Source organism: Thamnophis elegans, chromosome 2 (assembly GCF_009769535.1).
Source record: "Thamnophis elegans isolate rThaEle1 chromosome 2, rThaEle1.pri, whole genome shotgun sequence".
In the NCBI taxonomy this organism is placed as follows: Eukaryota; Metazoa; Chordata; class Lepidosauria; order Squamata; family Colubridae; genus Thamnophis; species Thamnophis elegans.
This window is the reverse complement of record NC_045542.1, coordinates 28,381,316-28,408,993: the sequence shown is the minus strand read 5'-3', so window position 1 is coordinate 28,408,993 and position 27,678 is coordinate 28,381,316. Positions and strand designations below refer to the sequence as shown.

Genomic DNA, 27,678 nt, shown 5'->3' with positions numbered 1-27,678 from the left:
AAGCCCGACTATTAGCAGCGCTTCCCAGGCAGAAAGGTAAGTTTTTCTGGGCGGTGGGCATGGAGCTGCGAGCCGAGGGGGCGTGGCCTCCCGGAGACGGGGCGTGGCCCGAGCGGCGCTGTCTTTGCAACCGGAGGCTTGACTCGCCGAGAGAAGGCGGAGGGGCGTGTCTCCCATCGAATCCCGGAGCCCAGACACAGCATCGTGTGGCGCGGCCACCCGTCTGCCTCTCCTTTCCGCCGCTCTCCCAGCCATGACCCTGCGAAGACTCCGGCGCCTCCGGCCCGGACAACCGGCCCAAGAAACGGCGGCCAGCGTGGCCGGCCCGGAAGCTCACGGGGGCCGAGGGTCGGAGCTGGAAAAGGCGCTGGCGGCCTCGGGGGGCACCTTGCCCCGAGCTAGGAGGGTAAGTGGACGGACGCCGCCCCTGCCGGAGGGGGACACGGCGGCAAGAACCCGAGCGTTGCACACGCGCGATCCTCCTAACCCGGCGCCGGCTCTCCTCGGCCAGTCTCGCCCCCCCCCCCCCACACACTCACACCCCTTCCAGTCCTGGGTGTGTCTCGTTGCGGACCCGATTAACGCCTATTTGTCATTGCCTTTCCTACCCGTCTTCTCCCGAGAGGCGAAGAGCCCCAAGGACTGGGAATTAGGGAGGAGACCCCCCGACCCCCTCGGGCTTTCGCTGCCCCGTTCTGCGAGGAGGGGCTGCCTTTTCCCCGTTCATTCTCCGCGAAGGCATCGTCTCTCCTCCCCACGTCCCCTCCGCGACCTGCCTGGGGTCAACACGGTCCTCCTTCCATCACCCAAAGGTGCTTTTTTCCCCCCAAGAGGCAACTGGACTTTCTGGTTTTTCTTTGAAGACGTTTCGCTTCCCATCCAAGAAGCTTCTTCAGCGTCTTCAAAGAAAACCCAGAGAAGTCCAGTTGCTTCTTTGAGGGAGAGATAGAGAGAAAAGCACCTTTGGGACCACCCTGATTTTGGATAGACAATCACCTGCGATACTTCTCGATGCGGGAGGCACACTTCTCCCTGCCTTGAAGGGTCCGCGTGGGAGAAAGAGGGAGCCGAGAGGAGGAAGATTCACACGCACTTTGGGGTCCGTTTGCAAGACTGATCTGACTAGGTGGCTCAGTGGCTGAGACACTGAGCTTGTCGACCAGAAAGGTCGGCAGTTCGAATCCCTAGTACATGTCTCCTGCGTGAGGGGTGGTGGTGATGGACAAGATAACCTCCAAGGTCCCTTCCAACTCTGTTACTGTTTACTGATCTTAGCCTCCTGCTGCCATCCCGACCTATGACAAAACGTAATGCCTGCCTCGGGTGAGGATGGTGGAAAGAAGCCGGAGCCACCAGAAATTCCTTGTAGTGGAGAGCTCTCCAACCTTGGCAATTTTAAGACTTGTAGACTTCAACTCTCAGAATTGGCTGGCTGGGGAGTTGAAGTCCACAAGTCTTAAAAGTTGCCAAGGTTGGTGACCTCTGTTATAGTGGACCTGTTAGTCCTGGGATTGAGCAACTGTCCTGGATTTGCTTGAAGAAGCTAGTGGGCAAGTCTCCTGGGTGGGCTAATGCCTCTTCTTGATTGTTACCATTTAGTATCTGGAGGCAATTTAAACTTGTAATTGACTGATGGCTTCCAGTCCATGAAAGCAGTACTGTAAATAAAAATTAATGGGTGGCAAACCATTTTGGGGACTGGAATCTACCAAGTGAGGGGGAGGAGAGGCTTCTGTGATATACTTTTTTTTGTGGGGGGGGGGGGCTGCTCTTTGGCCCTGCTAGTTGCATTTGCAGCTGACTTTCTAGATGGAAAGGCATCACATCTATGAACTCACTGAATTTGTTGTTTTACATCGCAAAAATGTGTGGGCTTATGTCTCACAAAGCATGTTCAGTGAGAAAATTTACCTGACTGTATATCCTACTGGACGTGGTTTGAATATATTTGAATAAGTATACACTATGCTCTTTTTTTGAGATACAAATGTAAAACATGACTGTCTACATTCAAAGAGGTTGTGGTGTTCAGATGTTTCATTGTTTGCATGGGTTTCTTGCTCTCTGGAGGGAATCGTTAGGAAGGCAATATGGTGAAGAAGAAAGAAAAATGTCCATCTGTTCAACATCTCAAATTCTGTGGTTACTGTCCCCCTCCTAGTTACAGAATCCATTTTAATTTTTTTTTTCCGTTGAGCTCTGATTAATTCGGCACAAAGCAAAAAGTCTCAGAATTCAAGAATGCTCGGTGGAGGGAGTGAACTGAGCTCCCAAACCTTCCACCCCAAAATTGATTTCTGATAACTCCTGACTTTTCAGACTCATTTACTGAGGGGAAGAAGTACTGTAATTCATTTTGCAACTGGAGCCAACTCAGCTCAGCCAGTGAGCTATTCACTCATGCAAACTAATCTTTATCTATTGCTAGGTTAGGTTATAGCTGATTTTTTTTTTGAAACTTCTAAGTGCGTAGGAAGAAAAGAAACAAAAAAACCTCCTTAAAATCATCCCCTTCTCCAAACCTTCCTAGTGTTCTCTTGGCGAGTTAGACTGTATGTAGCTTCCATAATTCACAGCTAGCAAGGTGGAAATGTAAGTGTCGGGATGGTGTGCTTCTGAGAATTTGAAATTGAAAGAAATACGGTGCTGTTTTCTTGGGTGGGGGTTTATGAAACAAGTTTTATATCTAAATTTGTTTCTGAGATGTTATGTTGGCAATTCTCACCGTAATTTGAGGGGAAGGGTGTTGGAATACTTCTGGACTCACTATTAAGCGACTACGGTTTACTTTCTTAGTGCTCCTTTTAACAAATTTGTATGTGTCACAGTTACTGCTGCAGATACTGTTGCCTCCAGTTCATCGTTTTATGGCTGTGGTGACTGTGGTTTAAATGGGGAATTAATTTATGTGGTCTTCTCTATTTTTTTTATTGTGAAAGAGGGGATAATGGCACAACAGCCCTTCTTTGTCTCAACAAAGGGCAAGATCAGAAAGCTTACAGGAAGCTATTCAGAAAAGCCAAGAACCTTTGCTGGACCTATTCAAAATGAATCAAACCTAACAGGGATATATGTGTCATTTATATATCATGAAAGTATCCTAAAAACACACCGAAACCTTTTTTTTTTTTTTTTGGCACTCACAGATGCTTTCATCTATATCAGGAGTCTCCAAACTTGGCAATTTTAAGACTTGTGGACTACAACTCCCAGATTTCCCCAGCCAGCATGGCTGAGTAAGGAATTCTGGGAGTTGAAGTCCACAGGTCTTAAAGTTGCCAATTTTGAAAACCCCTGATCTATATGTTTGAGCAAAAATCCCACTGCCCCACCCCCTACTTATCCTGCCTAAAGCAAAGTCAAATGCAATGCAGGTAGTCCTCAATTTACAACACTTCATTTAGTGATCGTTCAAAGTTACAACAGCGCTAAAAAAAAGGGACTTATGAGTCATGACCGTTTTTCACAATTACGACCTTTGAAGTCACGTGATCAAAATTCAGATGCTTGGCAACTGGTTCATGTTTATGACTGTTGCTGTGTCGCAGGGTCATGTCATCCCCTTTTGCGACCTTCTGACAAGCAAAGTCAATGGGGAAGCCAGATTCGCTTACCAACCGGGTTACTTGCCTATCAACTGCAGTGATTCGCTTAACAACTGTGGCAAGAAAAGTTGCAAAATGAGGCAATATTCACTTAACAAAGGTCTCAATCAACAACAGAAATGTTGGGCTCAATTGTGGTCGTAAGTCAAGGACTACCTGTATGTTGGGGAGGGGGCACTTTAAAAAAAAGATTGTATTTGTCATTTAAAAACTTCAAATTGCATTCCAGAAACCAGCTTTGGAGTATCAAACCCTGAGCTGCATTTGAAACAACTGTTAGAAGGAAACAGGGACTCATTTCCTGTAAGGCCCTTCGTGTCCCATAATAGCGTCCTGTGGTTATGGCTGCTTGCTACTGTGTGCAGATGCAACAGCTGTTAAAAGAAACTCGGTCTGCTGTGACTTCTGTGGTTTCCCCCCTGACAGGCAGTCGGCTTAGTGGGTTCTAGACTTTACTAATTGCCCTCTGAATGGAAAGAGAGAGGCGGCAGACTGCCGCACGGGGGTGAAAACTGTGCTAAAGCACCTTGACATCACTTTTGTCCAGAACAGAAGTGACGTAACTGGGAAGAAACAATTACGGGAAAGAGGGAGGAGGCATGGACTGTATGAGCCCACATGGAATGGCTTAGAGCCTAATTTTCAGTGTTCTGTTTCTCCCACCCTCCCTCCCCTCAACCTCCCTGCTGGTTTGAGGTTAGCAGCAATATTTTGATTTCTGTTTCCTGCGCTCATTGCCAAGCATGGGAGTTCCCAAACAAGAAACACTGACAGTAATCGTATTGCTTTCGGGGATGGCTTTTACCTCCAGCTATGCTATATTCTAGCCGTGGTGGCACAGTGGTTAGAATGCAGTATTGCAGGTGAATTCTGCCGATTGCCAGGAGTTCGATCCTGACCGGCTCAAGGTTGACTCAACCTTCCATCCTTCCAAGATCGGTAAAATGTGGAAGCAGATTGCTTGGGGGCAATAGGCTGACTGTGTAAAATGCTTCGACAGGGCTGTATAGGTCTAAGCGCTATTTCTATTGTTATGTTTGTGCTGTTGTTGTGTAGCTTTGAGCCTAGGTCCCTCTTTCCTAGGAAACTCTGTGGTTTATGCTTAGGGGAAGGTTCATTTCCCAATGCTTGGTTTTGCCCTGAAATGCAATGAGGTTTTCAGAAGGCAAACCTTTGTTACTGCTTAGCTCCCCAAGTAATTTTGGCCTGATTGCTGTCTGAGAACTTCTTTTTAATATTTTTTATTAGAATTTTATAGTGCAATAAAAGCATAAAGTGAAAAGGGGGGGGGGGGACAAAAATTTGGATTTTTGTTTAAGAACTTCTGAAATAGAGTATTTATTGAAAAAAAGGTAAATGTGGAACATAACATGTCACTTTAAGAAGGACAATTCAGATATTAAAGAGTAGGATAGGGAGACAGGTGCTAAACCAGTTTGTTTCAAACTTGACAACTTTACAATATCCTGTTTCTCCAAAAATAAGACCCAACTGGAAAATAAACCCTAGCATGATTTTTCCAGGATGCTCGTAATATAAGCCCTTTCCAAAAAATAAGCCCCAGTTAAGATCATCAGCCAGAGGGCCACAATTAGTACCATATTAATACAAGACTGGGTCTTATTTTCGGGGAAATACGGTATGTGAATTTCTATCCCCAGGATTTCCTAGCTAGCCATGTTCCTCATGTTGCCAAGTTTGAGAAACTCTGTGCTAAACAATTGATTGACTTAAACCCGATGAGTAGTGAGCAAATAATAACCGGGTGCCCTTTCCCTCTTTAAAAAGGAAACTTGGGTTTGGAAGAGTTGTCTGCTTTCATAGTTTGTACGTTTTGCATGCTTGGCGTGTATGTGTGCGTGCTTCCAGGCTGGAGACCACTTTTTTAATTAGAATTTTTCAGTGCAGTAAAATATACAAAAGAAACAAGAACAAATATAGAAAATGAGAAACAGAGGTACAATGGCTCCTTCTGTCCTTTCTTCTAACAGTAATTACCATCGTAAACATTTTTCCTGCATCTTCTAAATCATTTATAATCCCCAAATCATCAATTCCTTCTTCTTTTCTTTCATCCAAAGTCCAGTCTTTTTTTTAAAAAAAGCATCTGTTGTTTTATCTCTGCTAAACTAGTTAGCTTCGCCATTTCTGCAAGTTCAATGAATCTTCCAGTGTAGGCATTTCATTGCTTTTCCAACACTATTCCACATACAATAATAATTTTGCTGCACTTACCATATACAATATTAATCCCATATTTCTTTTCTAATTTCTGTGCTGGAGACAAGGTTAAGAAGCAATTCTGAAGTATGGAGAACTGAGCCTAGCTCAACCCTGAGATTAATTGTGTGCACATGGAGTGCAAAGAAATCCTCCAACACCTTATATTGGGTGTATTTACTGTCTTTTAGCTCCAAGATCCTTTCTAGTAATATTACACTGTAGATTTCTGGTGACTGCAAACATGTAGCCTGGTCAATTGTATAGTGTCAAGATGATTTTACCCAAATGGGCTTTCTTTTCTTATCCTGCCCATCTTATCGACCTGCCTTGTTTGTCCCACTAGATGACAAATTGTTCATTTGTTTCTCCAAATATAGTAAATTGACCTCCTGGAGGAAGTTAAAACTTGATTTAATACAGATGTGCCACTAGAATATCTACAGAGCTATCCTGGCCTTTCAAAGGAGCAACATATTTGCCTGGGATGAACCCCATGAGGTGATGTCATAGAAAGGATAGAACTTCTTGGGCCTCCATTTCAGGCACCTTGATGTGAGAAAGAAGCTAACCGGGTTAGGTCAGATTAATGCTGAGAGGGGAGACCACTAGGAAATACCAGGGCTTTAGTTAAAACTGGGGAAAAAAGAAAGTTGTCCAAAACAAAGCAATGGTAAACCAGTTCTGTATATTTGCCAAAGGAACAACAGGAAGCTCACATTCAAGCTCGGCTCAAAGCACACTTTACAGACTTACAACTATAATTGAGCCCTGTTGCTAAGCAAGACAGTTGTTAAGTGAGTTTTCCTCCATTTTACGACCTTTCTTGCCACCATTGTTAAGTGAATAGCTGCAGTTGTAAAGTTAGTAATGCGGTTGTTAAGTGAGTCTGGCTTCTCAGTTGACTTTGCTTGTCAGAAGGTGGCAAAAGAGGGTTGCACTGCAACCATTATAAATATGAACAGTTGACAACAGGTCGAATTTTGATCCCGTGACCATGGGGATGCTGCAACAGTTGTACATGTGAAAAGCAGTCACAAGTCAGCTTTTTTTCCCAATGTCGTCGTAACTTTGAACACTAAACATATGGTGCTAAGTCAAGGACTACCTATACTTTTTTTCAGATGGTGAATGCCTTTGGACAACCATTCTGGCTTGCTTCATTCACCAAGGTCTTGGATAGACTTTGGTCTATAACCGTGATGGTGAACCTATGGCAGGGGTCAGCAAACTGTGGTTCTGGAGCCGCATGTGGCTCTTTCCTCCCTCTGCTGCGGCTCTGTCACCGGTCGGCACCACAATTTTGAGAGGAGCTTCCAGTGGGGGTAGGGAGGTGGAGAGAAGCACAGTGCGCCAGGAGAAGACTCTATGGCAAGGGGAGGGTTTTCCAGTTGTCTCCACAATTGATAGGGTTTTCGGTTATGACAAGTAGAGGAAAAAGTATGCCGCGCTAGGAGGAGACTCTATGGTGGGGGAACTGAACTTCCGGTCAGCTCCAGAATTGAACAGGGGGCTTCCAGTTAGGATCTTTGTGGCTCCCAGTGTTTTCTTTTCTGTGGGAAATGGGTTCAAATGGCTCTTTGAGTGTTTAAGTTTGCCGACCCCTGACCTATGGCATGCACGCCACAGGTGGCACACAGAGCCCTCTTTGTGGGCACGCAAGCCATCGCCCCAGCTCAGCTCCACCGCACATGTACGGTGCACCTCCCACTAGCCAGGTGATTTTCGGGTCTCTGCCGCGATGCATGGGGCGCATGCGGGAGATGCACGCACCTGCGTGGGGGTGGGTGGCGTTTTTGGTCCTAGGAGGTTGCAAGGCCTGCTAGGCCCAAATCGGAGTGGGGGGATCACACATGCATGCGCAGGGGCAGGGAAAGCATGAGGGTCATGCGCGCATGCGCAGCCCCCCGGGTGGTGTCATGCGTGCATTGCATTATGGGTGTGGGTACATTTGTGCTTTTGACACAGGACAACAAAAAGGTTAGCCATCACTGGTTTATAACCTCAGAGGCCTGTAAAAACTGCAACCCTGGAAAAGTTGCCCCCACCCATGTCAGGAAGCAGCCACTTTCTCAGCCTGCAAATGAAAAGCCTTGTTTGTTTATGGAACCATCAGCCTTTTGTCCAGTTTGGGGAAGAGGGAGAGTTGATAGCGCTCATTTCACTTTCAAAATTGAAGCATGCAATGATTTGCATGGACTCTGAGTCTCTGTCTCCCCCACCCACCCCTGTGGTTCTGCATCCTGGAATTTCTCGGGTTGGCATGGGGGGGGGGAGGTGGAACTAAAGAACCCTCGAGGGTCTTGTTATTCTTTTGTGTTTGTCCCTTTTCCTAGCGGCCTTCCCCACCCCACCACCCCACCTCTCGCAGTCCTGGCTGCCTGGCACACAGTCTTCAGCCCAAAAGGGCGTTTAGCATTTCTCCCTGTTCCTGCCGCCCCCGCCTGATATTGGAAGCACATGTTTCTTTCCCCTCAGTGTCTGGGTTTCATTACTGGTGGAGACAGGCTTCTTTGCAGGTCTGAGGCTGCGCCCTTGCATCTTGGGCCCAGGGAGCAACGCAAGGGGACGAGAGGGGATGAATAATCAGAGAAACAACGCAAGCATCCGCTCGCTCTCCGCTGGTTGCCATTTGGAAAAGCTTCTATCGCCGCTGCTGTTGCCAAGACCCTCTTCCTTTAGCTCCAAAGGTTCTTCCCTCCGGTGGCTCCTCACAATGCAAACCGCCTCATCCCCCAGCAGGATCAATAGGCTGCCCACACTTGCTGCAAACAGCAACCCGCTTGCCTCTCCGGTCCCTTCTACACGTGGCAGCGACCCATGGAGGCACACACGCAGACAGGCATGCACCCACCCCACCCCACTGAAACCCAGCTGGCCGCTTCAAGGCTCTGAGGTTGAGGCTGTGAAGTCAGCATTCGGTTTCCTTGGCTGGATGCAGCGGTTCAAAGCCAGAAAGAGGGAAGGAGGGAGGATTGGAGAACTGGAACATTCTCCCTATTGTACGTTGGGTCGGCTGGAGCTGAGCTGGGGGTGGGTGGAAAGAGATTTTGAATGCTTGTGTTCTTGGGACAATTGGGCATTTTTTTCCTTCCCTGCCTTAACGACGGGCAACTTTAAAAGGTCCCAGCAATGTCTTAAGAGCAATGATGGCAGAGCTTTTGAGGGTTGGCATATCAAACATTTGGAAGATGCCTAACTTGACTCTGCTGGTGGGTCACACACAAACCCCACCTTGAACAAAAGAGAAACAATTCTTTTTACACAAACACACACACACCTGCCAATCTAGGCCATCCTGAATAGCAGCACTCAGTGACAGGGCTGAGGCTGGGCCTGAAGTGTAGGCTTTGACTTCACCGCAGTGTTCCTGCTGTCACTCAAAAAGTCTTCCTCCACCACACCCCAAGGTGCGATTGTTGTGCAATCCAGCACTCCCAGGGTCTGCCATGCCCTGCTTACCGTCAGGCAATGTTCTCTTTCTGTTGACGGGCCCCTGCGGCCTACCCGAGCTTGCTCCAGATCACATGAAGCCTTCGCTCGTGAAACAGCCTCTGAAAACTGCCCCAAATCTATTTCAAAAAGAGTTGGGCAATGCTGCTGTGTCGCCAAAAATGATGATGTGATACCTTTGACATGTGCCGTACATTCTCCACGATTGGTGGAGACAGCAGTCATGTAGGGTTCACTCTGTCCAGTAACCAATAGGGCTGAGTCTACAGATTATAAAGCCTTCCTCCTTGCTGCTCTTCCCCAGCTTTTTAGATTCAGCCAGTTCTGGGCTGGATGTGTAGTTGTATTTCTCTGATTATATTGTTCTTTCTTACTAATTGGCTATTTCTAAAACTTTCATATTTCAACCCCTGCCATTCTTAAGATCTTGCAGGCAGCAAGACTGACAAATGATAATCTCTACCAAACTATAAGTGAGCATTATGACTGTAAGCTTCCCACTCAATAATGAAATGGGCGGCATATAAATAGGAGGGAGGGAGGGAGGGATGGATGGATGGATGGATGGATAGATGATAGATAGATAGATAGATAGATAGATAGATAGATAGATAGATAGATAGATAGATATAGATAGATAGAACTGCACTGGGATTGAGGAAAAGATTCAGAAGTCATCACCAGGTGTGCTGCTCCTATATCAGTGATGGCTAACCTTTTCATAGTTGTGTGCCAAATGCGCTTGCACATCCAATGCAATGCATGCACGCGTGACCCCTGTGTGCCCCATGCATGCACGTGTGACCCCTGTGCGTGCTCCGTGACCCACCACCACCATGCATGCACATGCGTGCATGACCCTCACACTCCCACTGCCCACCACGCATGCATGTGCATCTCCCGCATACACCCCACCCACCGCACATGCGCAGCAGAGACCCAAAAACCAGCTGGCTGGCAGGAGGTGCACATGCATGCACGGCGGAGCTATGGCACGCATGCCATAGGTTTCGCCATCACAGTCCTATATCCTTCCAGCCATGAAATCAATGGGTATGTGTCTCTTGAATTGATATTACTCTTACTTCCTCGCAAGAGATCTTGACCAGGAAGGATTCTGAACTGTAGGGAAGGGTGTGTGCTCAGTGTGCAATTATTCAAGTCTTTTACTTAAGTGCAGAATGAATGAATGGGATTTCTGAATAAGGCTTAGGACTCAGGTTCAGCTTTCCAGTACCTGCTGTTTTTATTAAGTAGAATTTGAATTTTGACTACTGTCTTTCCCCAAAAATAAGACAGGGTCTTATTTTCTTTTGACCCCTGAAATAAGCACTTGGCCTTATTTTCAGGGAGGTCCTATTATTTTTGAGGTGCAGGAGGCGGTCATCTCATGGCTGCTGCTGTATTGCAATATTTTGGGGGGAGGGCTTATTTTAGCACATGCACTCAAAAGCCCGATTGGGCTTATTATCCAGGCAGGTCTTATATTCAAGGAAACAGGGTAGCTTGCTACAGCCTCCAGGGTTTTGTCCAGACTCCTCTGGAGGAAAGAGGCAGAGCTGGTGAAGACACTCCTCGTGTGCCTTGGGAATCAACTGCCATTACAGTAGGATTCAAATCTATTTACTCCATTCTCAGCAGGCCACCCAAATATCCCACTTCACTGATGGGAGTTTGTTGAGGTCACTGAAATGCCATTGTCCAGCTTGACAAATACGGCCATTTCATCCCAACATGGAGCTGGAAACCCTTGTCTTTCCCCCCCCTCTTGCTTCTGCCATTCCTTTCCCTCCCACACTCTTCTGAAAAGTCATTGCAATCCTGAACCTTTTGAAAATGGTTGCAACCATGCAAATTAAAAAAGACTTGGTGCCTGCAGGTTAAAACAGAGGTCATTCTAGGCTGGGGGAAGAGGGTGGAGTGCTTGCTTGTCAGAGGCGGGCAGGATGAAGTCTTACATGAACAGCTGTTTATTTTCAAGCATAATTCCAATTGCATGTGTAGCTGCCTAATAGAAAACTGATGCTTCGTTTCTTGGCTGCGCCTTGCAGGAGACGTTGAGTTCAGCCATAAACCAAAGACATGCACGTTTGCACACTTGTACAACTCGGAAAGTTTAATGAAAGCCAGAGCATTGTCAATTGCCATGTTGTTTGCCATTATGCCAAGATGGCTGACATTCTTCAGGGGGTGCGACATGGCATGAATGTGGGATACCACCCACCTCCAAGGGTGGTTGAATCCATTTGTATTAATAATTTTTCCTAATTGGTCCTCCAAATTTCAGTTCCCATCATGTACTGTGTGGAAGCATCAACAATGAAAGTGTTTGTTCAGAATGGTCCTGGCAATTAATTTTATTTTAAAATTAGGGCTTCGGAATAAAATGGGCTTTTTTCTTCCAAAGGTTTTTTTCTCTTTCCGTGGCAACAAGCCATGTAGCTTTGAAAGCCTACAGTGTTCAGATGTGACTTTCTGAATGCTTTTCATCAACCCCGGTGGTGGGTGTAAGACCCTCTTAGTTGGCCTTTGTGGTTTTGGAGTGGGGAAACGTAACCAAGCTTGAGATGCAATTCCAAGAAATCTTCAGGATCATGTGAAAATTGGATATAAAGCACTAGGATGCCCCCAGGAGATTCAGCACCCTAGATGGTGATGTGCTATTTGTTTTGATCAATTTTTTTTAGTCAGATGATGCCAATCTCGGCTGGCTTCCTTGACCGTTTTTTGTTTTTTGTTTTGCTTCAAGCAATGAAACAGAAACCTCATTCTGAACGTCCATGAATGAGGACCTAATGTGCTTTCAACCTAGAGGACTTCCCATTCATGCATTGTGCAAGTCGCTTCATAAAAGGGAATAGCCGGTTTTTGGGTAGCAATCCAAATTGGGATGATGGTGGCATAAGAGGACAGATTTCCCATGGAGCAAAGGAACTGTTGTTTCTAACATCATCCAGAGATGCAGGAAGCTTAATCCAGATCAGGATTAGAGAGAGGGGGAGGGAGGGAGGGAGGGGGAGGAAGAGAGAGAGAGAAAGGGAGAGAGAGAGAGAGAGAGAGAGAGAGAGAGAGAGAGAGAGAGAGAGAGAGAGAGAGAGAGAGAACGTACAGGATGAAGACCAGGGAATGCCTCCTCAGCTTCCCTCCAGCAGGCTCCCCATCCGAATTCCCCTCCCTTGTGTGCTGTTAACCAATTGCATGAATGGCCTCTTGTCTAGCAACTGGCTTCCCAAAACAACCTCTGTGCTTTGGAGTTAAGGCAGAGACCTTGTTTCATTTTGGCAACCTGTTTTCATTGCCAGGTTGGCAGTGGACAGGCGTCCAGAGCAAGCTGACAAAGCTGAGCTTTTAGCATTGTTGAAAGCACGTAATGAAAATGACCCAAGTAATTCTTACAAACAGCTTGGTAAACAAGGGAGGCAAAGGTTCTCTCAGATCTTGATGCCACTTTAAGGACTGAAAGAAGAGTCATTAGGTGGCAGGAAAATGTGCTTTGCATGCAGCCTTTAAGGCCTCTGGGATTGTTCTGTGGCTCCGTTGTGCCAGTCCTTGGCTCAGTGCCACCAGTACTATCTCGGAGTGAGATTTGAGGCCAGCATCCTGCCATATACTTGGCTAATTCTCTTTTTTCCACCTCTCCCTCAGGGCTCTGGATTCAAGTGGCACTCTCTGAGCCAGTCGCCTGAACAGCACAGGTAGGTGCTAAGTTGTTCCTTTCTGCTGGGAGAGTTTCAGTGGTGAATTTTGTCCTGCTCTGCTGAAGACAGACTTGCTTTCCACTATGCCAGCCTACAGAGAAAGCCTTGTCTTCAGTGTAGTTGAACCAAAGGCTGTCTGTTTCTTGTTTGTGCTCCCTTAGGACACTGTGCAGAGCTGCCTCCAAGCAGTTCTTGTCTTACCCTGTGGCTGGGAGTGAGTGAGATGGTCCTATAGTGGCTGGGGGGGGGGGAGATGTAATAGACATTATGCACCTGGAGGCAATTTACAAGCATCATCAAGGTATTATGCCTTCTGGGATAGAACCTTTAGGGTGTCAAACTTGTGGCCTGCAGGCCAGATGCGTCACAGGCTAGGCTGGCCATGTCCACCCCCGTTTTAGCGAAGGGGGAAAAAGTGATACGTCATATGTTGTCATCACGAGTTTGACAACTGTGCTCTGGCTGTGTTAACTCCAGTCCTGCATCTCCTGCTGGGGACAGAATTTCCCCAGCTAAAGCTTCAGAACGATGGTTAACCTCCCATGGAATAGGCAGGGAGTTTCAGTTTGTCTCTTTAATCAGTAAACTTTTCAATTGATGGTGATTGCAATTTCTCCTTTATCTCTGTGGCGCAACATTCTCCAGCCTGGTGTCCAACAGAAGTGGGATGCACAATACAGTGCTCTGATTCAAAAGCTAAAAAAGCATATAGTACCTTTCAGCAATTCCTCAAATCAAAAGCCTCTTCCAGGATCACATGGTAATGTTGTGTTTCCTCAAAAATAAAACAGGGTCTTATTTTCTTTTGACTCCCGAAATAAGCCCTTGGCCTTATTTTCGGGGAGGTCTTATTATTTTTGAGGTGCAGGAGGTGGCAAGCATGGTCATCTCATGGCTGTGGCTGTGCTGCAATATTTTCAGGGAGGGCTTATTTTCAGGGGAGGGCTTATTTTAGTGCATGTGCTCAAAAACCTGATTGGGCTTATTATTCGGGGAAGTCTTATTTTGGGGAAAACAGGGTCAGGTTGGAGGACGAATTCCCACAGTTACCTCTCGGTTGAGCAGGGCTTATGGGAATTGTTGTCTTAGCATACCTGATGGACATTAGATTGCCATCCCTAATAGGAGATGATCTTACCTTCATGCGATCTGATGCAAGAAGACTGGGATGTGGCATCGTTAAATTCTCATAATAAGAGGGTTTAGACAAAATATCCACCAATTACATTTGATACCGAATCACCTTCAAGTTTTAGGGATGTGCCCTTAAAGCTGCATTGGTGAAAGTTGCAAGAACAAATTGCCACTTCAGCACTTTAGGAAGAAGCTTTGTTGTGCAGGAAAAAAAGACAGAGTGTCACAAAAGTGTGCATTGGAGAAAGGACCTCTGTTTTCACCTCAGCTACTAACCCCATGGTTGCAGTTCTCCAAATGATTTGAGGTGAAATTCTCCTGAAGCTTTCTTAGAGAACAGGAAAATTGGGTTTTAATGGGGCACATGAAAGTTATAAAAAATACCCTTCTATAGGCTTGTGATTTCATTGCTAAATGGGGACAAAGAGAATTTCCAATTTTGAAACATAATTAAATATAGGATGACTGGATCCCATTATCTTAATATGAGCCATGGTGGCACAGTGGTTAGAATTCTGCAGGCTACTTTTGCTGACTGCTTGCTGCCTGCAATTTGACAGTTCAAATCTCACCAGGCTCAAGGTTGACTCAGCTTTCCATCCTTCTGAGATCGGTCAAAGGAGGACCCAGATTGTTGGGGGCAATATGCTGACTTTGTAAACTGCTTAGAGAGGGCTGTAAAGGACTGTGGAGTGTATATGTCTTAGTGCTGTTGCTATTGCTATCTTACTTCATCCTCATCTCAAGTTTTTGCCAACGTAGCATCCTCCAGGTTCTTCTAACCTGCTACCTTGGCAGCATGCTGGGTAATAGGATTTGTGGCCAGTACCTCTTTAAGGGTGCAACGCTGAAGAAATAATGACCCTCCCCCTTGATAAACCTACTGTCCTATGTGAAAGAACAAGGAGAACAAAAGCCAGCAGTAATCCAGGCTATTAGGAAATGCTTCTCTATAAGAGTTTCTCCTAAAATATGCTTCTGAATTATCTTGGGGACATTTCTTAAATTCCAATTGACAACTTGTAGAAATTGAATAAACTTTTGGGAGTCACTTATGATAATTCATTTCAACTATACTTCTTTTCCAGAAATAATAAGCAGAACAAAGGCACACAGGGAGGTCAAGTTGGGTGTGTACATGCGCCCATACATTATTTGTGGCCAGATGTTCTACTGTTTTATGAAGAAAGACACTTTTTCATGAAATGAAAGGAGGAGTCTTTGTCTCCTCCTTGCGGTTTCCAAATTTTCATTAAATAGGCATTTATTTTATCAAACAAGAAGAAATTTTGTCCACTTACTATCCTTATACTAGGTCGATTCATATCATAAAATGGACAATGTTCATAGAATGATCAGTTTCACTTAAAAGGACAGAACATACACTCAACTTACAACAGCTGGTGGTAATATATGGACTTCGATTTTTTTAAAAAGTGAACATTGATAATCTTGGTTTATTTGGATAGAAAGGCAATGCAAATATTTCTCATGGAAATTTTCAGAATATTCAGTAAACGTTAGTTCATTTTAGTATTGAAGTTACTCAAAAAATTTTTAGGAGAATTTGACTGGGATTTTAAAATGTATATTTGATTGTGAAAGATTGCGGCTCTGCCAGAGGAGCAGCCATCCATGTAATTTACCCTAAAAGATTATTACTGTAGGTTAGATTGTCTGCCATTCTTTGGTATTTATCTTACATATCTCCTTTTTGCAGTAAATGTGTCTGCAAGAAGGAGATACATATATAAAAGCATACTCTTGAATGATGTAGTGGTTGTTTGCCTCTGAATCTATGTTTGCTTCAGCAACCTCATCCCTGATTACATTTGTGTTTGCTTTGGCTATGTTTTTGCATTTGGATCTCATTTTGTTATTTTGTTAGCCCCAGTCTGGATTCATAAAGACTACACGAAAGGCTGCTCACTTCCTGTTTGTTCCATTGGCTTAAAGTGGTGGTGGAAGGAGCCGTAAGGGAAAGAGGGACTTTGAGCTGCAGAGATGATTCTTGGGCAGGGCAAATGTTTGATCCAGCTGCCTGGCTAAGAGGCAGAATGCTGCTTTCCACTTCCCTTTGAACACACATGAGGCAGAAGTTGCTGAACTATGACTAAGGGAAATTCCTGTAACTGAAATCATATTGTAGGGCAGTGCTTTATCTGTAGGAAGATGGAGGAATCAGAAAGTGAAGAGCGATCCTTACACAACTTGGTGAATGTGGCTTGAATCTGCCTCATGCAAGGTCCTGAGGAATTTCAGCTGAATTTCTTTCCTCTCACATTGTTTCAGGAAGGTGATCACACTGGAGAAAGAAGAGACTCAGACGTATGGTTTTGAGATTCAGGTAAATGTTGGGAGAAAGCCTTCTATTCAGTGGTGGGATTCAAATAATTTAACAACCGGTTCTCTGCCCTAATGACCAGCTGCATGGGTGTGGCTCGGTGGTCATGTGCCTGGGTGGGCGTGGCCAACTCAACATCACTCGTGTTGATGGGCGCTTTGCCTTAGCTGTTACAATGTAATAAGGGTTAACCGGAGAGGCAGTTTCTGTAAGATTAGGCTAAAACAGTGATGGCGAACCTTTTTGGCACCGAGTGCCCAAACCGGAATATACGTGCAGGCAGGTGCATGTGCGCGTGCCGGAGCACCGGAAACCCAAAGACCAGTTGGCCGGTGCGCACATTCCTGTTTTTTGGCTGTCGTTTGGGCCATTTTAAAGTCATTTTTGAGCTGTTTTCAGGCCATTTTCTGGTCCAAAAAATAGCCTGAACATGGCCTGAAAAAAGGCCTGAAAACAATCCCAAAATGGCCCATTTCTTGGCCATTTTTAAGACTGTTTTGTGGCACTCTGGTGTCCATGAAGACCAGCTGGCTGGTGCGCAAAAACAGCCCGAAAACTGTTTGAAAAATAGCCCAAAAAACTGTCTGTTTTTTGGGCTTTTTTTCGGGCCGTTTTCTGGCACTTAGGCACTCACGAAGACTAGCTGGCCAAAAACCAGAAGAACAGCTGACAATAGCATGCGTGCCCACAGAGAGGGCTTTGCATGCCATCTCTGGCACCCGTGCCACACATTCGCCATCACGGGGCTCGAAACAATACCAGAATGTTTCCTTCCCGCCTTTTTTACAGGATTAGCCCTGTAAAGTGGAAAAAACAAAATGAGATTTCTTCCAACAACCGGTTCTCCGAACCGCTTAGAAAGTTAACAACCGGTTCTCCCGAACAGGTGCGGAACTGGCTGAATCCCACCACTGCTTCTATTCCTTCCTAGGCTTACCTCACAAACTGCTAAGAGGAAGTTTTGCGGGCTGCCCTCAGCAGGAATTAAGGACAGGGTTTTAAATCACATGCTCCGGCTATTTGCAAATGAGAAACAAGTTGAAATATAAATTTCAGACATTACCAAAGTTGAAAACTGAGGACTTGGATTTTCAGATTGTTGACTATCAAATCTGAGGAAAATATGACAACATCTTGAATCTGTCCTGTCTCACTTTTCAGCTGTTTGATCTTCGACATTTCAGAGAATGAGAAGTGATCCAAATCAGGCGGAATTCATTTCATCTCACAGCTTGCTATGGCTGTCTAGCTCTTCATGCTGCTTTATCTCATTCATTATAGATTATAGCATCAACCCCTAATCCACCCTTCTCATGCCATAATGAATAATAATTCTTTTCCCCATCTGGGTAATTTTCAGACCTATGGGCTACACCATCAGGACACAAAACGTGTGGAGATGTTCACTTTTGTTTGCCGGGTTCACGAAAACAGCCCAGCCCAAGCAGCAGGCCTTAAACCTGGTAAGCAACTTCATTTAATACTTTGTACTGCTTCACTGGAGCTCAACAGCTGACTGGTAAAATCAGAAGGTATGATTCAGATTTCAGATCTTCCTGGTCTTCAGTGGCCAGAGGGGTTGTCACTCTGTCTTCTTGAACTGCGAATTTCAGTGCACACTTGTGTAGTTCCTCTGTTTTATTGTTGTTACCCGGGTGTACTCTTAGGTTAAGCTTATGCTCACTCACTTACACATTCACAGCCCTGGAAAATGGCCACGCTCAATCCCAAATCAACTGAACACTGAGGCACAAACGGTTCTTTAAAATACACAGAGACCCAGTGAATTTAAAATAATAGCAAACTTTTACTGATATATTCTCTCTCTCTCTCTCTCTCTCTCACACACACACACACACACACACACTCAGACACACACACACACACACACCCAGACGGAGTCCTCCAATGCCTTTCCACAGCAGAGACCTACTCAGCCTTCCCTACAGTTGTAAAAAGTTGGGAGGAAGCCTGGAGACAATGTGAGACTGGGCTAAAGCCACCATTCTTAAAAGTGATGAAGGCATGTAAGCAACATGGACAAAGGCCAGGAAAAGTTCCCTCAGGGAAAGGAACCAAGTCTTTAAGGGAACAAAAGGACAAAAAGAGGGCCTGAACACATGGCAAGCAAGCCCCTCCTCAAGTCTCACCCACAAAGGAGTTGAGCCTGCAAGGGAAGCCCCTTCCCACCAATTCTAGGAGATAAAAAGAGGTCTTGAAGCCAGCCCAGCCTTTGGGTTGTTTTTGGATCCCAGACTTGGCAGCTTCTGTCCCTCTAGCTAGTGCCTGGCAGCCTAGTAATGGATGCTGGTAAATGTGGACGTGTGTGGGTGTGGGTGTGTGTGTGTGTGTGTGTGTGTGTGTGTGAGACAAGGAATTTGTCTTTGGTGCTTATGCTCTCAGTGTACATAAAAAGACAAGATACATTCATCAAGAATCATAAGGTACAACACTTAATGATAGTCATAGGGTACAAATAAGCAATCACGAAGCAATCAATATCAATATAAACCGTAAGGATACAAACAACAAAGTTACCGTCCTGCCGTCATAAGTGGGAGGAGATGGGTGATAGCAACGATGAAAAGACTATTGGTAATAGTAATGCAGCCTTAGTTAATAGTTAGACAGTGGTAAGGGAATTATTTGTTTAGCAGAGTGATGGTACTCAGGGGAAAACTGTTCTTGTGTCTAGTTGTCTTGGTGTGCAGTGCTCTATAGCGTCGTTTTGAGGGTAGGAGTTGAAAAAAATTATGTCCAGGATGCGGGAGATCTTTGACTCCAGATCACCAACATGGGGAGTGACAATTGCCTTCCAGGCTCCCATGGGAAATAAAAGGGGGAAATTGGTATTAAACCAGTTTTATATGTCTAAAACAGGGTGAGGGGAATCAAGAAACCTTCTCCAGAAGAAAAAAAAGACAGACAACAGCAGGAATACCTGGCTCTTTTTCCTAACATCATCAGTTTGTCCAGCTAGGATTTCCAGATTTAAAATATACTAGTTCACAAGGCATTCCTGCTCACTGGAATGTTAGGCATTTTTCTGAACAATCAAAACACTCTGTGTTTTCCTCTTAAAATGGGCGGTGGGCCCATTGTCTCCTGGCCAACAGGACTCGGTGAAGAAATATTGTACTGTACAATAGTCAAAAGAGCAGGGCCTTTCTGAGACAGGCCAGGAATGCAGGCGCCCTCTCCTTGTTGCCTGTGTTTCATTGGCTCCTTATAAGAAGGCCTCAGCCAGCTCTGGCTCCACATCACAGGTAACCATGAAGAAGGCTGGGGCACAGCTTCCATGACGCTCAGAGGTGGGTTGCTACCGGTTCGCACTGGTTCGGGCAAAGCGAGTGTGTGTGCGCAAAACAGCACGGGCAGCGAACCGGTGGTAACACCGGCAGAAATCCATCCCTGATGACAATGCCTCCTTCTTCTCTCCTCCCAGCTGCTCTGCTCTGGAAGAAACAAGCATTGTTATCTTTATTTAAAGCATGTGGTTTTTTCCCCAAACTTCTTCCCTTTAAGATATCGGGATTTCAACTCCCAGAATTCTCCAGCCAGTTGAAATCCACATATTTTAAAACAGACAGGGTTGGAAAACGCTGCTTTAAAGGATCAGATTGACAGCAGGCTCAAAGGGAGGTGAGGGGGGCATCCAGTTGAATTAGAGCAGTGTTTCTCAACCTTGGCAACTTTCTCAACCTTGGCATTCACTGGCTGGGGAATTCTGGGAGTTGAAGTCCGGACATCTTCAAGTTGCCAAGATTGAGAAACACTGAATTAGAGGGTTTAGCTGTGCAGTGTGGGACCCTCCTTTCTTCCCATTAAAATCTGCTTTTCCTGCTTTTTGCACAGAGCATGTTTTTAAAAAGTACACCTCTCCAAGCCTGGATCATCTGTACCCATTGGCAGAAAATTTCCTGGCTACCAAGCAGTTTCTTTTTTTCCTCTTATGTAAGCAACCCTAGTCTTAAATTGTGCTAAAAAGCTGCAGAACAATCTCAGACGGAATTTGAAAGAATACTCTGTTGACATTTTCAACACCGTAATAGATTACCATCATCTGAATCAGGGTTTTTTTCTGAATGGGAATATTGCATTGAGAGGTGTTAAATGCTTTTATTTCTCCTTCATACTATATGTATACATGTACAGGCATTCTTTAAGATTATGTGTACACAGTTGTGACCCGCCAGCGGAACTGGCAGCAGAGTCGGACAGTGAGGAGGTTGGGGAGGAGCATAGGCCAGTCCTGGAGGCTGGGGAAGGCTCGGACGAGGGCTCTGTGTCAGAGGCAGAAACAGGGCCGAGACCGTCTGGCAGTGATCAGGTGCCTACGGAACTAGACAGCAGTGAGGCAAAGGAATAGCTAAAGCCTGTTCCCAGTGTGCGCATGTGCAGAGCTGCCAGAAGAAAAGAATAATTCAGAAATCAGGATCAACTTGGGAGTAAAGTCACAGTTGGAAGGTGATTGGCCCCTCCCATAGGAAATAAAAGAGGAGCGAAAGGAGAGTGGGCTTTTGCAGGAAACATTTCGTTCCTTGGTCGTTAGATTCATTTCAGGAGTGTGAAGATCTGTCCGTGAATCTCAGAGACTCTGTGCCCAGTTTTTCCTTGCACAGCACTTCATTTGGAAAATGTTTACATGGCAGCTTTCCAAGATAGATAAGGTCTGTAGTCATAATTACTCCTTTGAAAGACTGTTTGCCAGGCCTTTGCTGAATGTGAATGAGAGGAATTCACATTCATTTAATAAAAGGGGTTTTGTCAGGACCAGGACTCTGCCTCGTGCTTTTTGGGGAAGCCTAGGTCAGAACATACACACATATACAGTATATAAGTGCTTGTATACATACATACATGCAGACACTTCGATTCCCCGTGTTTCTAATATTTTCCCCCAACCCCAATGTTTTTTTTCTTTTAATCTTTGTAATTTTGTTTAATAAAACAGAGAAGAAAAAAATCTAAAAAGTCGTGAGTATTTCTTGACTAAGTATTTCTCCACACTTCTCCAATGGTCCTGGCCTTTCCTAAACTCATGACACATAATTAGAGTGCTCAGAATAAAACCAAATCAAAGTGCAATTATGCTGTTTTATGCCGTGTTGGTCTATGGAGAAAAAAAAAACTGAACCCATACTTGTGCAATAATTTTATGAAGACCAAATTAATGCAATACAAGTGTGTGCAAGCTTTTTTGTTCATTTCTTTAAGCAAAATGTTGCAAAAACCAGGGGAAGAATTACTTCACCTCTTTTAACCATGAATCGGAGGGACCACAGTCGACTCCGATATAGCCATTGTGCATTGAAAGGCTTCTTTGTGTTAGAAGAGGTGGGGATCAGGCATACAAGGCAAGCCCCCCTGCCAAAAAAGGTTGGGGGGGAGAAGGGTCCATCCATCCCTATCTCCACCACCATTCTTCCAAGCTCGAGAGACCAAAATAAAGAATGTTTTTGCAGATTTGAAGAATTGATACCTTTAAGTATGTGGGCCCAATACAGATCCTTTGTCCCCCCTGACTCCTTATTGTTGCCCCTCTGCTTTGTAGGAGACACAATCACAGGGGTGAATGGACTTAACGTAGAAGGCATCCGGCACCGTGAGATTGTGGAGATCATCAAAGCATCTGGAAATGTGCTCAGGTAAAAGCCAGACTGATGCTTTTAGCCAGAACTAGCCGCCTCCCCCATCCACCACCACCCTTTCCATGTGCCACTGCTGTGGTTTCCAAGCCATGGAGGCACCTCTCATCCCACTTTATCCCCTTGTGCAGGTTAGATACCTTGTATGGTGCATCAATCCGGAGGGCTGAATTGGAGGCTCGCTTGCAGTATCTCAAGGTGAGTGGCATTCAAGCAGGAGCATGCGATGAAATGTTTACAGGTTTGGCTCGGGTGACGGCCAAGAAGAGGCAACCATTTTGAATTAGGACCTGTACATGGGCATGAAATGATATCCCAAAACTCAACCTGGGTAACTGCCCCACAAATATTTTTATAGACAGAATTGCAGATTTTTTGGTTTGATCAGGATGCTCCATACTCCTAAAAACCACAGAAAGCTGTCCTATGCCAAGTTCAATTGCTAATCCATCTGGCTCAGTATTCACTGTAAAAAAAAAAACACCAGTTTTCACTGCATAGGAATCATTAGGAGGAAAAGGAGCAAAGTTAAAATGTCTTCCCTTATTCCCCACCCCTTGCTCCCACCCACAAATGTGTCCCTTCCCATTTGCCGTCTGCTTCACCCACTGAGCTCCCCTATTTTGGGATTCTGTGCAACTCTCCAGTCAAAGAAATTCCCCCTGCATAACAACGTCTTGGCATGGAGGAAATCAGGGGGAAATGCAACCTCTAGGGCAGTGCTTTGCAAACTAGAATTTTCAATAGGCATCAGAAGAAGAAAGAATAGTTGTGCCGACCAAGCTAACATTCATTTTACACTGATCAATAACTTTTCCACTTTCCATCAAATGTTTTTTGGCACTATTCACTTTGTTCTATCACAGTAAATGTCATTCCCACTGTTGGTTTTGATGTATCCGTTTTTCCCAGCAGGAAATTCTTGATCTAGTCTAGTTCTTCACATGCATTATATCCTACCAACAACAAGAAGGGATGATGATGATAGCCATGCCACCTAGAGAATGCAGGAGATGTTTCAGGGCTGAAATTTTGGGCTACTTTCCCATTTATATTCGGCTGTTGTTTAGGTGATCTATTTAAGAAAAATAGATCTATGAAGCCTTTTAAGAGGTCTAATTTTACTTACCTTTCCAAGCCCCCCCCCCCCCAAAAGCAAAAAAAAAAAAAAAAGTAGTGGGCCCGCCCCAAAGTGTATCTTTATGAGTTGAGGGATCCTTACTCTTATTCCCCATGATTCAGGTGTAATTTAAGGTGATTCTGGACATGGCAAAAGGAATACATACACTGATATAAAAGAATACAGTTTGCATAACTAAATTGAGTACATTTTTTTTACATTGCCTGATTTTTGGTTTTTGTTTGCTATTTATAAATATTATAAAAGAGATAGTGTGGTGTAGTAGTTAAGATATCAGGCCAGAAACCAGCAGACTGTGAGTTCTGTAGTCTTAGGCATGAAGCCAGTTGGGTGACCTTCGGCCAGTCCTTTCCTCTCATCCCTAGATATATTGATTCAAAGGCATCTGTCTATTCACCCCCCTCTCTCTCTCTCTCTCTCTCTCTCCCTCCCTCCCTCCCTCCCTCTCTCTCTCTCACTCATCTACCCTGTTTCCCCAAAAATAAGACCTCCCCAGATAATAAGCCCAATCGAGCTTTTGAGCACATGTGTTAAAATAAGCCCTCCCTGAAAATATTGCAACACAATAGCAGCCATGAGGTGACCATGCTTGCTGCCTCCTGCACCTCAAAAATAACAAGACCTCCCCAAAAACAAGTCTGCTTATTTCAGGGGTCAAAAGAAAATAAGACCCTGTCTTATTTTGGGGAAAACACAGTATCTATCTATCTATCTATCTATCTATCTATCTATCTATCTATCTATCTATCTATCTATCTATCGGTATCTACTGATAGATCTATCTATCTATCTATCTATCTATCTATCTATCTATCTATCTATCTATCTATCTATCTATCTGTATCTATCTATATAGCTATCATCTGTCATCTATCTCTATCTAATGTTGAAGGCTTGAATACGTTTTTTAAAAGAAAGAAATTTGAAGTAATAATAACACAGAGCAGCTTTGATGCCTGAGCTGCTCTCTTATTTCTCCCATTGTTCAGAAAGATGCTCTTCATCATCTCCTACTGCATATTTTTCTTATTAGATATTTCATATACTAAATCGGGAAGTGCGACCTGCAGAGTTTGCTAATATATGGAGCCACAGCCTTGTTTATTTACCGTCTGAGAATCTATAGTTCTGAGAATTTTGTTTATGCGTTTAGCAGGAAGCCTCCCTGTCTTTGAGAAGTAGGTGGGCCATTAGTGTCATTTAGAAGCCAGCAGGTAGTTGGACAATAGGCTGCAGCTCTTCTCCTATGTCAGGCTTTTGTTTAGTCTTTTTGCAGCCTATAAATTTCCAGCTCTTGTCTATTGAATTCCTTGAACCTTCAAACCCAAGAAGGGGAAGCTATCTGCTTTACCCGCGGAGCAAATAAAAAAGGAAGGATGAGATTTAAGGAGGATGGCTCACCAGCAGTCCAGCACCACTTGAAGGAGATTTTAATTAGATCTATAGACATGACTGATCCTTGTTGTTGTTTGTAACATCAGTTTCTTTCCATTGCAGCAAACGCTCTATGAAAAATGGGGAGAATATCGGTCATTGATGGTCCAGGAGCAGCGCTTGGTCCATGGTGAGTGTCAGAAGAGTGTCAGCATTTTTTTGTGAATGGTTGAAGGGGCTGGCAGCAGAAAGACATATTTACAGACCACTCTTGGCTGTGTTGGTGTGAACCACTAGGCAGGAGTGGGATTCAGCCAGTTCGGCATGGTGGATGTTAACTGGATGTTAATTTTAATCTGGTTCGCCAAACCAGTAGTTGCAAGGACTGGCTGACCTCACCCACCCCACCCCTCCCCTCCCAGGAGTCTCCACATGGCCTGTTTTGGATGCCAGGTAAGTTCAGAGCCCACATAGAGACTCTGGAAGCACAAGAATGGGCCTACTGGAAGTCCAGAAACTGGTCCGTTTCCGGCCTCCGTAAGGCCTCCAGAGCCCAGGGGAGGCTGTTTTCGTCCTCCCGGAGGTTCAAAAAAAACCTCCAGAACCTGGGAAGCGTGAACCCGCCATGGTGCAGGAAGCTGATTAGGCCACGCCTCCATGGCCATACCCACCCAGCAACCGGGCAGAGAACCCAGAGAAATGTTTCAATCCCACCCCTGCCGCTCGGTGAGTGTTTCTGAGAATTGAAGTCCATTCGACTTATCGAAACACCACACTAAGCCAAACTAAGATCACAAAGTGCGGATCCAAGTGTGAATCAGTTCTTCTCTTTGGGAGAACAAGCAGGTCCTTGTATTCACTTCAGTAATTGTTTACTCTCTTATGATAGGGATTGTGGTTAAAGACCCCAGCATCTATGATACATTGGAGTCTGTGCAGTCCTGCCTGTACGGCTCGACACCCTATGGGATGCTGTTGAGAGGAGCTGGGAGTACTTACAGCAGCGTGGGCTGTGTCAGCACTGCCACCGATGAGACCGAGGAATCTCTTTACCAGACTTGCTTTTTTGACTCTGCCGACTCCCTGGACATTGTCCCTGCAACAGCCCAGTTTTCATGCCCCAAGACAACATTAACCCGCAGCATCAGCGTCAAATGCACCACTACCACCACCACCACCAATGGGGATGCCTGTTTCTGGGACAAATCCAGAGAAGCAAAGAACTCTGTGGTCACGTCAAGGCCCCCCAAAAGCAAACATGGAAGCTTCCGCAAGAGACTCCTCAAGTTTATTCCTGGGTTGAACCGCTCTTTGGAAGAAGAGGAGAGCCAGTTGTAAAAGGACACTCATTGGGAAAAGCAAAGCACAGTTCAGCCATGAGGCCGGCTGCCTCTGCTTGCTGTGGTCTCTATTTATTTATTTATTTGATTCACAGAGGACTGGGCTTCCGAATGCCAACTGACCAGCTCTATGAAAATGCAGGTTGCAGTCTATCTTGGACTTTTGGAAGAATAATTCATCCGCCTAGATGGGAGTGGGATAACACCACCCGTTGGGTGGGTCTTCAGAGTCCTAGGAAGAAATGAGTGGTGGGAGAGAAAGAAGACCTCAAAAGAAAAGAAAAATGTAGCACATTGTGAGGCCAAAGAAGTACAAGTCATTTTGTATACTTCATTCATGCGAGGGTAGTTTTGGTTTGGGATGTTTTTTCAGGAATTGGCATAAAGCAGCCTCTTCAAGTTATCGGGTGTCATTGTGGGCTATAGGGTCTTCTAGAAATGGATGGGAAGCAGTACATTATTATTGGTTTAAGTAGCATGGACAGTTTTTTTTTTTTTAAGAAAAACACCTGAAATGTTTGGTTTGGGTTTGTACATTGGGTGGCTTTTGTTAGGACTTAATGAGGGGGGCCATTAGAAGAACCAGCATGGTAACTTAGCCTAGAGCATGAAGTAGCATTTGAGGTTTAGTCAGATAGATTGAGAAAGCTCAGATCTGAGGCAAAAAGTAGAAAGCAAGAGCAACCACCATCTTTTATTGGACACCCTCCAGGTGCATTGGGACTTCCAAGTCCCAGAATTCCCGTTTAGCCTTGAATTTGGCCACGTTGGCTGGAAATTTGCATTACATTTAGAAGATTCAATTCTATGATGGAGTGAGCTGTGTAGGTGGCCATGAAGAAGCAAGAACTCCCAAGGTGTTTCTGCATTTTGGTTTTGTATTTTTAAGCGTTGAAAGGCAAACTGCTAGGAGTTTTATACACATCAAGTTCAATCATTCCCTTACACTTGGGGCCCGGTCAGTTCTAAGCTATGCTTAGAACAGTGGTTCCCAAACTTGGCAACTTTAAGACTTGTGGACTTCAACTTCCAGAATTCTCCAGCCAGCTCTGCTCTGCTGGCTGGAGAATTCTGGGAGTTGAAGTCCACAAGTCTTAAAGTTGCCAAGTTTGGGAACCACTGGCTTAGAAGAAGGAACACTTAATCCATTTTGTGAGTCCATGTCTTGCAGCCAGCCCACATGTCTGTAGCAGCCAATACTTTCCCTCCTGCTGGGAAGGCCTATGGATTGAGCTGTAAATGTTTGGGGAACTCCCTTCCAACTCCCTCCCCCACACACACAGTTTGTACAAATGTGGTTTCTGTGCTGCTCTGTATCTATATCTGCTCTGGGGAGCCACATCCTGTCTGTCTCATTACCTCCAGAGGCTGCAGAAACTCCCCACAACTTCCCTCCAGTCTTTAAAAACAATCCAGATGTTGCTACACGTTTCTCCTCTCCTTATTCTATAGGGCAACTTTGAAAGGAAAAGTTATAAGAAAACTTTTGGTGTTACATTTTTCTCTTTCAGTGTACCTAATTCTACTTGAAAGGCCAATAGGAAGAACCACATTTAAATTCAGTTTATTCTAGTTTTACTGACTTTTCTCCAATTCTGTAAAAGATTGGCAGTGCTCCACTTTGTTCCTGCTGAATTATACAGCAATTCTCAGGACTGCTTAGGAAGAGAAACAGTAGAAGTCAAATAAGAGCCAAACCTTAAAGATCTGGATTCTGCAGG

General features: G+C 45.0%; 1 protein-coding gene across 1 annotated transcript; it reads left to right on the top strand.

The window, feature by feature from the left end:
- Nucleotides 1-167: 167 nt before the first annotated feature.
- Nucleotides 168-27,009, top strand: GRASP (general receptor for phosphoinositides 1 associated scaffold protein). The gene is made up of 8 exons (XM_032212301.1): nt 168-406; nt 12,924-12,973; nt 16,403-16,457; nt 17,815-17,917; nt 22,009-22,102; nt 22,234-22,300; nt 24,741-24,807; nt 25,507-27,009. The coding sequence occupies exons 1-8, from the start codon at nt 254-256 to the stop codon at nt 25,953-25,955; spliced, it is 1,038 nt and encodes a 345-aa protein (XP_032068192.1). The 5' UTR covers nt 168-253; the 3' UTR covers nt 25,956-27,009.
- Nucleotides 27,010-27,678: the final 669 nt, after the last annotated feature.